Genomic DNA, 12,679 nt, shown 5'->3' with positions numbered 1-12,679 from the left:
AAACTGGCTCCCTCCCTGTATAAAGGTAGAGATCAGAAATGCTCTGAAATAACAGGTTACGGTTGGTTAAAATGAAATAACTTTCATTTTAGGCTGACACCTAATGTTCTTGTTTGTCGGCTGGATGTGGAATTGACTGGACCGCTAAATACCATGTTGCCACATCAACTTTGAAAAATGTTCACCTGCCTTTGTGTGACCACGGCTTTCACCCTTTTTACACAAAATCACCTGTTAAGGATGGGAATAATGTCAGTAATAAGTAAGTGCCATTCTAGCCCACATTTAACTGCAGGCTAGTCGTGTCATGATTGCACTCTCATTTGCGTCTCGAGACACAGACACCTCGTTCTGGAGGACAGTGGCTTGATAACAGGCCTGCCCATCTCCCCTAAACAAAGGAACGGGACGGAGGCAAAGAAAAAGAGGGGAGGGGAGGGAGGTAAAATAAGTCAAAATGAGCCTCCTTGTCTCATCCTTCAGGTTTCCACTGAGCAAAGCGCTCGTTATTTTTTTCAGGGCTTAATTGGCTGGAAAGTGTCTGACATGCAAAGTTGGGGACATTAACAGGGCTGTGTGCCGCAGTAAATGGCAACGCAAAGTGACAGTTAAATTGTACCTAGAAGGAAATTATCCATCTTTCGACGTCTTTAGCTCTTTTTAGGGGGTGGATCAGCGGGCGGAGAGATGGGGTGTAATTGCAACACCAGGCCCCCTTTTTTTTTTTTTTTTTTTTGCCAAAAGATTTTTTTTTTTTAAATCCCTCATTAGGAAGAGGGGATTATGAGAAAGTGTTTAATGTATAAAAGATGGGATGGATCGATTGGACATGCCTATTAGCACTCTTGTGTAAAAATCCTTAAATTCATCTTATTTCAGATTACCTTTAATTTGTGAATATTTACTTGGTTTGAGAAAAGAAATTCACATACATAAATGTCTTAACAAAATCACCAGTATTACAATTATACAAACTGGTTTTGCCAGCAGAAAATGACTTATCTTCTGTAATATTATGCAAGCTTGTAGACAAAATTGACCATTCCTGCTTACACAATGAATTTGATTTCTGTTTTCATTTCATCATATATTCTAGATTATCTTGTTGAAAAACCCACTTGTGATCCATTTTCATTTTACCGGCTGAGGCCACCAGATTTATTTATTAGATTGCGTGCCATTTCAAAGAGTCAATGCTACCATGTTCTCTGAAGTTCTTAATCTTCCTGTGCATGTCCGTGAACTTGAGTTTCTTTGGCCTTCTTGAAGAGCAGACATTTTTCTTTGTGCTACAGTACGTTTAGTTCAGTTGAACTGCACCATTTCACTGAGATACTGATTTATAGAGGCAATGATGTTCAGGTTTTCATGCAGTTTACTCAAAAGAGAAGAACTGAAAAAAAAGAGTGATTTTTCCCATTGGTACATCAGGTTTGGTGTCCTTATGGTGTCTGAGAGATGAAGTATGCAAATTATCCCAATACTTCCAAGATAAACACCTGAAGACCTGTAGTGTGCCATTCTTTTCTTTGGTCCTGCTCCAGTTATTTTCTGGGCTGTAAAACAAATGGAATTGGAACAAGACATGAAATTAACTTCTAATCGCGTCACAATTAAGTGATCAGTAAAGGGAACTGGGAAGTTTGAATTAGGACTAATGGGGTTCCTGTGGCTGATGGAAGAGAAACAGATCCTCCACCGTACCCAACAGTGAGCATCAGTACTTTAACATACATTCCTCTTTTGCTTCATGCAAAACCTACAAAGAGTATTTATTGCTGAAACACTCAATCTTATTCACGTCTGACCAAAGCACACAGTTTCAATTAAAGTTCTGGTTGATTTTATCAAAACTTCACATGGTTACGCTTATAATAGGACAGAAAAAGCCTTGTTTTTTGTCCTCAAATGATACTTATGAAGACATGGCGTCACCAACACGAACATCATTTCAGTTCCCTAAAGCTGAGCATTGGAGATTTTATTTCTACCACTGCATACTTCTATTGTATAATAAGAAGTAGTTAAAATACCCAGTGGTTAAAAAAATCTGAATCAGTCGGTTCATATTGATTATTAGGAGAAACACTAAAGCTCTAAAGAAATACTTGGTTATTAAGTATTTACATGGGTACATATGGCTAAGAGAAATAAAAGATTTATTATTTTTTTTAGATATTTAACACATCTTTCGTATTGGTGTACAGTCGAGTGTGCAGGTATGAAACGACCCCATTAGATCCTCACAGAACAAACCTTAAGATGTTTGACTCTCGTCCCTCTTGCCGGTTTTGCTCCCTCTCGCCCGCTCCTCCTCTCCTTTTCCCAAAATCTCTTTGTCCCTCTTCTGCGCCGTTCAATCAGACTGTTGTGCGGTTAAACAACCTCTTGACTGGCGCAGCTGAATAATGTTGTGCCTCTTCATTTCAATTAGCGCTCCTCTTTGCCTTCCCATCCCAATCATCGCCCCCGCCCGCCTCACCACCTCCATCCACTCCTGCCGCACAGAAGCCAGTTCCAAGGTCAAATGTTTCTTTTTTGCCCCCCTCTGGTGTTGTTGCTCGTTTCAGGGCGTGTTTTTGCATCTCCGCTTCTCTGATTGATTAGAGAAGAAAACACTTCAGAAATTACACCTGTTTGCTCTCAGCCCAACACTCACTCTTGTGTTTCTGCTCAGTCAGTCCTCCCCTCGGCCTCCCTCTCTCTCTACGAGTGCCCTATCTGCTTTGACCTCTGCGTGATTGACATGGTAATTACCCAATCAGCAGATTGATGGCAGCGCTGTCACAATAGAGGGGATTGAAGTGGTCTCTCGCGCACTTCCTCTCTTCTTCTCTCGTTATCCCTCCATCAGGAGCGAGTCCTCCCCTCGGTGCGCCGCTTTTGTTTGCTGCGAGGAAGACCGGCTATGAGAGAGGATGTCATGAGAAGAAGGGCGCGAGCTGTGAAAGGCAGAGTGGGGGTCTCTAATGTTGTTGCCATATTTGAGCTAAATTGCTCGAGTGAGGGGGTGTGGGGGGGTTCAGGTCAGAGTCGGTGCTGAGAGCTGACAGCGTGAAATCAGAAAGACGATGGCGAGAAAGAGAAGTCAGAAAGGAAGTGTGAAGGTTGGGAGGGAAAAGGGAAATAAGGGATGAGGGAAGGTTGAGGAGGTTTTGGGTTGGACAAAGAAGGGAAAGTTGGAGGCTGTGCGGAGAGGGTAAAGATCAGCGGAGTCCTTTTATCTGCTGTATTGCTTCACCTCTAAAAGCCTGTCCGTAGAGTCATTAGCCCCACCAGGACAGGTGTGTGTGAGAGCACGCGTGGTTGTGTGGGAATGATGTATTGAGGCCAAAAGGCCTCATCGCCCCGCAGTTGTGCTGTCATGAATTCAAAGAGCCTGTATTGTTGAGGCGGGTCATTGTGCTTGAATGGGAGGGCACGGGGTTAACGCCCCATGATACGCTCTTTATTCTCCACCGACACCGCTCTGTACATGAATGATTGGATGAACTCATTCTCACATTTTTCTTTTTTCTCTCTCTCTGTGTGTTTGTCTTCATGCCTGCAGCAAAGATGCGTCCGGAGCTCTCGATGCATTGCTGGAGTGTCACAAACTCTACAACCAGCTGCCGCGTATTCATGACGTCATTGTTGCTCTGGTGGAGAAAGGAGATACAGATTTATTGCAAAAAGGTAAAACGCCGACTTCTGATCTTTAGCTATATAGTAGAAGACGGCACATCCATTTTGGAAATGGCACAAAAACATCAATGAAACCAAACTAGTTTGTTTGACTTTTCTTTTTTTTTTTTTACTTTAAATTTCTCCATTTTGTTTGACTTTAAAGCAGTAATTACAATTATTATGAGATATTTATACAGTTTGACATTAAATCAGACAAATTGTTTCTGTTTTAGGTCATTTAGGATTATTCCGATTTTAAACCTTTGAATTTTCTCCAAATTCAAAGGTTTATATACTTTAACACTCCTTTGCCTTTAGACTATTTTGTGAGCTGAGAATATAGTTTTGTAAACTAAATTTACATTTAATGGATGCACAGTTGTTGATGGATTTTAATGGAACATCTCAAACATAATGCTATTATAAGGAAAAATCTAAAAAAAATCAGCTAATATGACCAAAGGAGAACTGTGGACCTCCATACGTCTGGTTCATCCTTAGGTACGATCTCTGTTTCAGTCTCTCAGTGCTGCTGAATAATCACATCATGTGTCTAGAAAACGGGTCTGCAACCTGCGGCTCCGGAGCCCAAAGTGGCTCTTTGGATCTTCCACGATGGCTCTTGATATTTGACAAAAAAGTGCGGATCCAACCGATCTTAAAATTTAGATATAAAAAAAAATTATCTTAGCAGCTTTTAGATGGGAATGAGGGGTTTGCATAATATAAATCCTGAAATAAATTTCCACAACAGAAGGACACAAGTATTAGTAGTATTGCTTTTTATTTGTTTTAATAATAATAATAATCAACATCGCATAGAAGAAAATGTATCAATCCTAATTTTGTAAATGTTTTATGTTTTTCTTTGTTTTAAAACCTAAAAACAGAAATAAAATGGTATTTAAAAGAAAAGACCTCAAATTTCCTATAGTAGATATTCATTAAAAAAATTTTAAGTTGTCTTTTCACAAAAGATTATGCACCATTTCTGGCTTTAAATGAGTTTTACGTAGCTGGACTTGGAACAAAAACGGCTCTTTGGTTTATAGTGGTTGCACAGCCCTGATTTATCCATGCTTTCTCGTCTCTCTTCTCATCCCAATCTTTTTGTTTTTTTAGTATTTGTGCTTGAGCTTCCCTCTTCTTTTCTCCTTCATATGTCCAAGATCCTCTTCCCCACCAAGTGTGCTGAGCAAATGATCTGCTATGAGGAGTGCACAGGAAATAAGTATAGCCCTTCCTCATGTTTAAACATTAAACATAAGAAAAACGAGAAAAGCTGCAACACAACCCATTTCTTAAGCTAAGGTTAAGTTTCTACTGAATGAGTTTAACTAAAAAAGAGGCAGGATATTCATGAATGGGGGACACTTCCTCTCCCTTAATACTTTAAACTATATTATCCAACAAAACCTGACACATGACCTGAGTAAATAAAAAAACCATATGGAGTTGGAGTGTGTGCCACTTCCTTTAGTTTCCTAGATCTAACCTGTTATATTGCTGTTGTGTTTGCGCCCAAAGTGCTCTTTCAGCTGTAGCATTGAACACGTGTTAACAGGTGCTAGGGAATCCAACAGAGCATAAGTGGCCCCGAAGGTCAGAAAGATTTAGCCCAGAGTCAAAGATGAAGCTACTCAACCAATCATATGTAGAGCAGCCTCTTTATACCTCCATGGCGGCGAGGTGAAAAATGTCAAGTCCAACGTGCCGTTGGGGTCCAAGTGGCTCTGAGTGTGTAAAGGTTGAGGCCGCGCGGTGGAGCACCTCTTCACGTTTTTACTTTCGTGATGAATGCGGTCATCTCACCCTTAAAAACAAAGTAACTTTTACAACACCTAGAACAGAATTACAACTCGCTGCTAAACTCTTGACTCTTCAATGCTGAATTCATTCCCACTCCAAACTCTACTACACTAAACACAGAGTCCAAACTGAGTGCCTTTCCCCCATTCTGTGGTTTTATAGTAAATAAGACAGATTTTATTTACACACAGCGGTCAAGCAGATTGGCCTACTATGACCTTTAACAACATTTTTGGTTGAATTTCAGGCTTTAGGTAGAGTGTGAGTGAAGGATGTAAAACATTTCTTCAATTTTAAATAGAAAATCACTTGGAAATTAAATGCAGTCAGAAACTTGTGTGCAAACTTGTCAGTGTTTGATTTACACTTCTGCATGATTTAGCTCCCAAAGCACCACATTATTCTGCCTTATGGACAGAGGGAAAAATGAGCAGTGATTACCTGCTGAGTGTGCAGCACCATTTGGATAACTAAAAAAGTGCGTGTGCGGGGGCATGTGCCTGTGTAGGCGTGTGTGTGTGTGTGTGTGTGTGTGTGTGTGTGTGTGTGTGTGTGTGTGTGTGTGTGTGTGTGTGTGTGTGTGTGTGTGTGTGTGTGTGTGTGTGAGGGTGCCTGTCTTGAAGCTGCTAAACAGAGATAGCCTGTAGCATTGAGCACAAGACCTTAGCAAGTTCACAAGAGGGGAGCTTAGGTTTACGTTTGGGAATGTTTGCGCTTGATCCAGAAGAAAACTACAAGCAGTTCTTTTGTGCCAGAAGATTGGAATCTGAAGAAGTTGTTGAAACCTTTTTTGACCTGAGATGTCACCCACCTTCATCAAATTAAACAAACGTTTGTTCTATGTCTGTTCAGCAAAAATGATCGTTTGTCCCGCTATCATTTTACTTTTCAGAGGTCATTAAAGGTCAACCAGCCTCCAGCATTTACAAAAGCAGTTACATTTGGTGTCTATCAACTGTAGTATGCTACAAATATTTTTGATTTTCGAGATTAATCCTGGTGACCTCTGGAAAGTTTTTATTTTTCCTTCTAAATCTTAAAAATTATAACAGCACAATTTAACTTTTGCTGTATAAACCAGGAGAAACATGGCACAGTTGATAGCATATTTTGTTTGATTTTGCAAATGTGGACTGGCTGGTTGACCTCTGGCAACATTAATATTGTTAAAATGACAGTGACAAACAAAAATTGACAGAAATTTCATTTAATTTGAAGAAGGTGTTTGGGGACAACTTCACTCAGGTGGTTTTTTGGTCCGTTTGAAGACCATTTGGAGGCTTTTTTTGTATTCACAGCAGTTCTTTAATGTTCCCCCTCCTTGTCCTCCTCTCTCTCTTTTCAATTTTTCTTTAGTGACGGACTTTGTCAGCCAGGAGCGAGGAGAGATGATGATGCTTTATGATCTGTTCTTCGCCTTCCTTCAGACCGGCCGCTACCGGGAAGCTCGTAAGATCATTGAGGTGAGCACACATCTCTACAGACTGATGGTGATGATCAGAGCCAGACTGCTGGGTTTGAAATGAACTTCAAAAAAGCTTTTAGTTCCAGGGTGGAAACTAGAGTTTAGATCGGCCAATAAGCCTCGTGTCCAAACCCGACCCACGAGTCCAAAGTAAATCCAATGTGTTATTTTAGAAAGCAGTGTAACTTCTCCCGTTTTTAGTTTTTACCGTCTTCCAGCTCCATTTTGTTGCTTGTTACTGCACCCTATTCACTTCCTTTATTTCCTCAACATGTTAAACTGTTTGCTCCTCTATTTACACTACAGTAAGTAGATTAATGCAACTTTATATTGTGCATTCTTATTTGGCTTTCTCTGTGAACGTATTGCAGGCTCATTAAACATGCCACAGAAGCCTGACCCGACCATCAAGGAAATAATTCCAGCCAAAACCGGCTCGAGTTTTGTTTCGGGTCAGGTTCAGGCTAAACCCTAGTATAAACACATATCCTAGCTTTATATGTGTTTATACTAGGGTTTAAACACATATAAAGCTAGACACGTTGCACTGAAGATTGTAAAAGTTTGAAAGTCATATATCATGGCCCCAAATCTGCCATCAATGATCTATAAGAGTTAAAAAACACTAATTTTACCATCTTCAGAACAGTTATGGCCAAAATGGAGTTGGCATCCTTTTGTTTTGGAGTCATCTGACCTGAATTATGACATGAATATTTATATCTTTGTCCTCTCAAGTCCTGCTATAAGCCCCCTAGATTAGTGTGAGGAAAAAGCGAGAGGCACAGCGAGCAGATAAGAAGTGATTTTTCACATGGATAAAACCAGAGGTCATGGAACGGAGAGCAGCCACACACAGAGATTGATGAACAGATGAAAAGAGGGATGAGCCCGACATTAGAGGGGAAAAAAGAAGACAAGGCCATTAACGCTGTGATCAGGATGAGAACAAAGCGGAGGAAGGCATATCTGACCTCTTGATCTCTTGTCGTGGTGCGCTCTAAAAGACGGATTTGTGCCTCTTGAGGATTCAAACCCTCTTAGATGTTATCAACATGTTGTTGCCGCAGCTCTCATTCCCCTCATGCTGGATTATGTGACTGCTATCCTACGTCTAATATCAACTACATGCCAATGATGTGGGAGATTGTTGATGGCTAGGTGACCTAGTCGAGGACCAGAAGGCGGTGATTCGAATCCTGTTGAAATGCTGCTGAGATTAAACCCTCTGAACTGCATGTTTAGTGGAAAAACATTTTAGTTGATGTTTACTCATGGATAGATATGAAAAAGCATAATTAGCATAATTGACTAGCAATTTTCTCATTTAAAATATTCATCAATTTCAAGGGTGTTTATTTAGAAAAAAGTTCGGTTTAAAGTGTTCTGCTTATATGTTAAAACCATAAAACATTGTATATTTTTAGCCATTTTACAGTAATAGTGGGGACATGAATTGGTGACACTTTTCAGTTTGCCATCAATAACTTCTGTAGACAATATGTTGGAGTGGGAAAATTTGAAAAAGTATTAAATTTGATTTGATCACTTTCTAAATCTGGATAAATGCCTAAAGGAAAAGGACAAACAGAGTTCTAAAACTGACAGGAAAAATGTAGAAAATTGATTGACTGTAGAATTGTCATAAAATACTACTACTTTAGTTTTTGCTTTCTAACACAGTACTTTAACAATTAGAGGCCTAGTAGCTTCTTTATAGTGCGTGCCATGTTTTTACAGAGACAAGAAGTGGTGAGTTTCTATTTTTTTTGCTTTGCTAAGCATTGAGGGTAACTTTAATTTGAACATGGTCACTTGCCTCGGCAATGGTGGGAAAATGTATTAAATTTTCTGCTCAGTAGCTCTGCAAACAGGAAGCTGAGCAGCTTGGAGAGTGAAAGCGAAAGCAGGTTAATCTACACAAGCATCTATACAGTTGAACAAAATGATATTTAATTAATTATAGAAATATGTGGGAGATTTCGCATCTTTTTTTTTCTTCTTTTTTTTTTTGATGCTTTAACCTGTAGCTGGCATTTCTCATTTCTTTCTAAGAAATCCAGATCAGAGGATGGATAGAAAGGCACTGGGGGTGCTGTTGTGGCATGGGGTTTTTAAGCATCACCCCTGCTCCATCGATGCATTAGTCGAGGACTAATGCAGGCGTCGCAGGTTTGATTCCCGGCCTGGTGACCTTTGCCGCATGTCTTCTCTCTCTCATTACCTTATTTTCCTGTCATAGCACTTTCAAATAAAGGCCACCAAAGCCAAAGAAACCTTTAAAAAATACAAATCAGCACTGCTCCCTGTCAAAAGATGTTCAAGTGAAGAGTGGGAGTGATGCCACGCCCAATCGCCTGGGTAATGCCAGGGTAACGGGTCCAAGAGGGTAATCTCATTCATGATCCATACAGTATTTCATGACAATGGGTCAGAATGTAGATGGGCCTCTAAGTTGAGAGCTTTTTTATTTTTCACAACAGCAGCACCTCTATTACTGCAGACAAAGCTCCGATTCGACTGTCCGTTTCCCGTTTCATCCCAACATTGTAAACAAGACATTGACATTAACATATTTAAAAAACCAACAATCAATCTTTTCTGGTCGACAATTGGATGAGTGACCGCAGTCCATAAAACTGAAGGCTGAGTTCATATCATAAACCTATAATCCTAAATAAATGGATTGGGGTACTAGTACTAGTACTAGCATGCTAGTACTTAGCTTTACTAGCATGCTTAGATTTCCTAAAGACTGAAAACATTTCCAAATCTTACATGCTTTGTAACTGACAAAGGTTTAAAGATCAAAAAATCTGATTTCTGTGTTTCTACTTGAGCTGAAAATCATCTTATTCTGATCATAAGATGATTTCTCAGTGCATTCCTAATGTAAAAAACCCCACTAAGGTTTGCCTAATTATGTATTGTTTTTCACTTAATTTTGCCAGTGATGAATACATTAACTCATCTGTTGTGGTTAAAAACACAGTGAGTCATATCAACTCATTCCGCTATAGTTTTCATTAAAGTGTTTTTGTTTTATTGAGCATAAAAAGGAGGAGGGAAAGGAAGGAGAATTTCACAGTCACCGTTTCAACTAGTTCTGCTTTGATTGCAGAACAAAGTCTCTTAATTAAAAGTTCACTTTCATCCGTTATGCTTACATTGCGATGAAGGCGACACTCAGGTGACTGCAACAGAATCATATCTCTCATCGCTCAAATATTAACACTTACTCACTCAGACGCACAAATACTTTTTTTTTTTTATCCCTTTGAGAGCGTCAAGTGGCCGTCCAGTGTGGTGTCTCTCTTTAGGCTCTGTTTGGTATAATTGGCAGCTGATTAATCACAGCTAATTAAGTGTAATGATAGAGAAAGGTGGCCAATTTTGTGCTAAATGGTCACGGTTGGGTAGGGAGGGGACTGTCAGGTGGCCAGGTCCTATTATTGCTGCAGGAAGTGTGTGCATGTGTGTGATGGTCAAGGTTAGGTAGTATTGCTAAAGAGTGGTGAGCTATTATGTGTTTTTATGTTAGGGAGAGGGCTTGGATTGTGTGTGTGGGATAAGTGGTGATTAGTGCAATGGGGACATTAGGAACTGAGATGGCGAGGGTTTGTTAAGTGGAGGTAAGACAAGGTCATCTTTTGACTTTTTTTTTGTTGTTTTATTTTGGAGAGAAGTTCCAATAAAATGAGAGTCAAAGAAAACTATTAAAGATGCAGAAAACTGCGTCACATTTGGTCATCCTGGTAATCTGAATTGCGTGACATTTTTTTCTCTTTTTTCCCATTCCTTTGATAAGGCGTTGTTTTCTTCTCCCGCTTTGGATTCTTTTGATCGGCATCTGCATATGTCGACGCCGCGGTTTCTTACTCCTGAGGTTTCGGGCCTGACTGATTCAGAATCCCAAACATTTCCGTGTTTGCGTGTGTGTGTGTTCTCCGGCTGCTTTGAGCCCTCAAGACTCTTCCAAGTAAAATGAACCTCAGACAAAAAAGATGGAGCGCTTGCGCTGAGCCTTAGTCTCTAAGAAGATTAGACAGACTGAAAGAGAGAGAGAATGAGTGAATGCTACACATTTTAATTTGTCCCTTTGGCTGCTTGGGTAAGAACATAATGCCTTTGACTGGGACGGCTAGAGGGATGGAGGGGAACGGGAGGACAAGAGATTTGGAAGACGAGGTAGAAATCTGGAAGGGATGACGGCAGAGAGGGCTGCTCGTAGAAAGAGATGAAGCTCATCTTTCCTTTACGTTTCCCTCCCTCTTAAAGCGTGACGGGTGCCCATCAAAGAGGCCAGCGGGGATTGAGGGTCGTTGATCCGCTGTCAGATTAACGTCCCAGCCAGATCGTTCTGTGTTCTCTGCTCCCAGATTACCAAGAAGAGAGAGGGAGAGTGAAATTTCTCAATCCCAGTCTTATTCAGATTGTATCAAAGCCCCGCAGGGTACAGATGAAATTCTGATCGCTCTTATTCCAAGATAATAATCATGTAGGCTCTGGACATATCAGGCTAAATCGCTGCTACATGAGCCTGCAGATCAATCTATGTCAGACCTTATTGACAGCAAAAATGCTCTGCTTATCTGCGTATCATTGGTGTTTGAAAAGTAAAAACAAATCTCTGGAAAATGGAGGACGACAGATGCCGGGGACAGCATTTTAATCCCCTTTTATTTTTTTGTTCCCCCCACCCCCACATGCATGTTTAACTTCAGCTTTTGTCTGTTTTATTCTGTGGCATCATTTAAAATGTTCTATCTGGTACTGGGAATTCACTTAAAACTGCATAATACTATTATTGAAATTGTGTGTTAGTTTTGGGTTGCTTCTAAACCTGGTATCCATGACTCTAAACCCTCAGCAGATCAGAAAGAAGCAACAATGGAATTTAATTCTTGCTTTTAAAAGTTATTGTAGCTGTACTTTGTGCTGTCAGTCCTTCTTGAAACAAAAGATTAAAATTAGGGCAATATGGCTTAAAAATAATTTTTTTCACATCAAATCCAATTTTAATAAATGTTTCCAATAAAAAAATCGAAATTGCAAATGACAGAAAAAATTTCCCAAAAGTGTTTTTTTTATTTCAATCCCTCTCTGTTAGTTGGACGACAGACTATTAGGGCCAGTCTGCAAGAATTTTTAATAATGAGAATATATTGTCATATAATTAGCAGAATAAAGACAATAAGAATGTCTTAAAATTAATAGAATAAAAGTCGTTTTAATGAGAAAACATAAGATGGCGGCCTTGGGCATTCTGATGTCACACCGAAATATGGAAACACGATGAGTATGCACTCATGGTTTTAAAAAAGAAAATCCTGATTTTCCAGAAATGAAATCTTCAAAAACTACAAATTCAATTAATCGATAAAATCAATCAATCGCCCAGCCCTAGTTCAAATAAATATTTATTTGTTATGCATTTCCTGCCGTTCCTAAGTCTGTTTTTTTTTATTTATGTACCCTGGAACTGTATCCTTATTGATGATGGGTTTTAAAGAGATAAAATTAAGAAGAAATATAAATAATAAAAAAACCAAAACACAATTTTGAGTAAAATACCTGAACCAAATGCTAAGTGCGACCCAATAAAACCAAAAAAAATAACCACATAAAATACGTTTTCCAAAACATCAACAAGCTGCATGTACGAGGGCACAATATTGCCATAAATCATATTGTTTTGGCTTCATTTTAATCTGCGTGTCTTGGTCCTTCATGGTACAA

The 12,679-nt window shown here is 39.6% G+C and overlaps 1 protein-coding gene across 1 annotated transcript in view; it reads left to right on the top strand.

The window, feature by feature from the left end:
* The window catches only part of lrpprc (leucine rich pentatricopeptide repeat containing), a 69,246-nt gene that overhangs the window by 34,190 nt on the left and 22,377 nt on the right, over nt 1-12,679 (top strand). The window contains exons 24-25 of the mRNA XM_005804174.3: nt 3,551-3,675; nt 6,832-6,938. Of these exons, the coding sequence (XP_005804231.1) occupies nt 3,551-3,675; nt 6,832-6,938 (232 nt within the window). The remainder of the gene's footprint in view (nt 1-3,550; nt 3,676-6,831; nt 6,939-12,679) is intronic.

Source organism: Xiphophorus maculatus, chromosome 22 (genome assembly GCF_002775205.1).
Source record: "Xiphophorus maculatus strain JP 163 A chromosome 22, X_maculatus-5.0-male, whole genome shotgun sequence".
Classification (NCBI taxonomy): domain Eukaryota; kingdom Metazoa; phylum Chordata; class Actinopteri; order Cyprinodontiformes; family Poeciliidae; genus Xiphophorus; species Xiphophorus maculatus.
The sequence above is the reverse complement of the archived record's forward strand: the minus strand, read 5'-3'. Positions and strand labels throughout refer to the sequence as shown.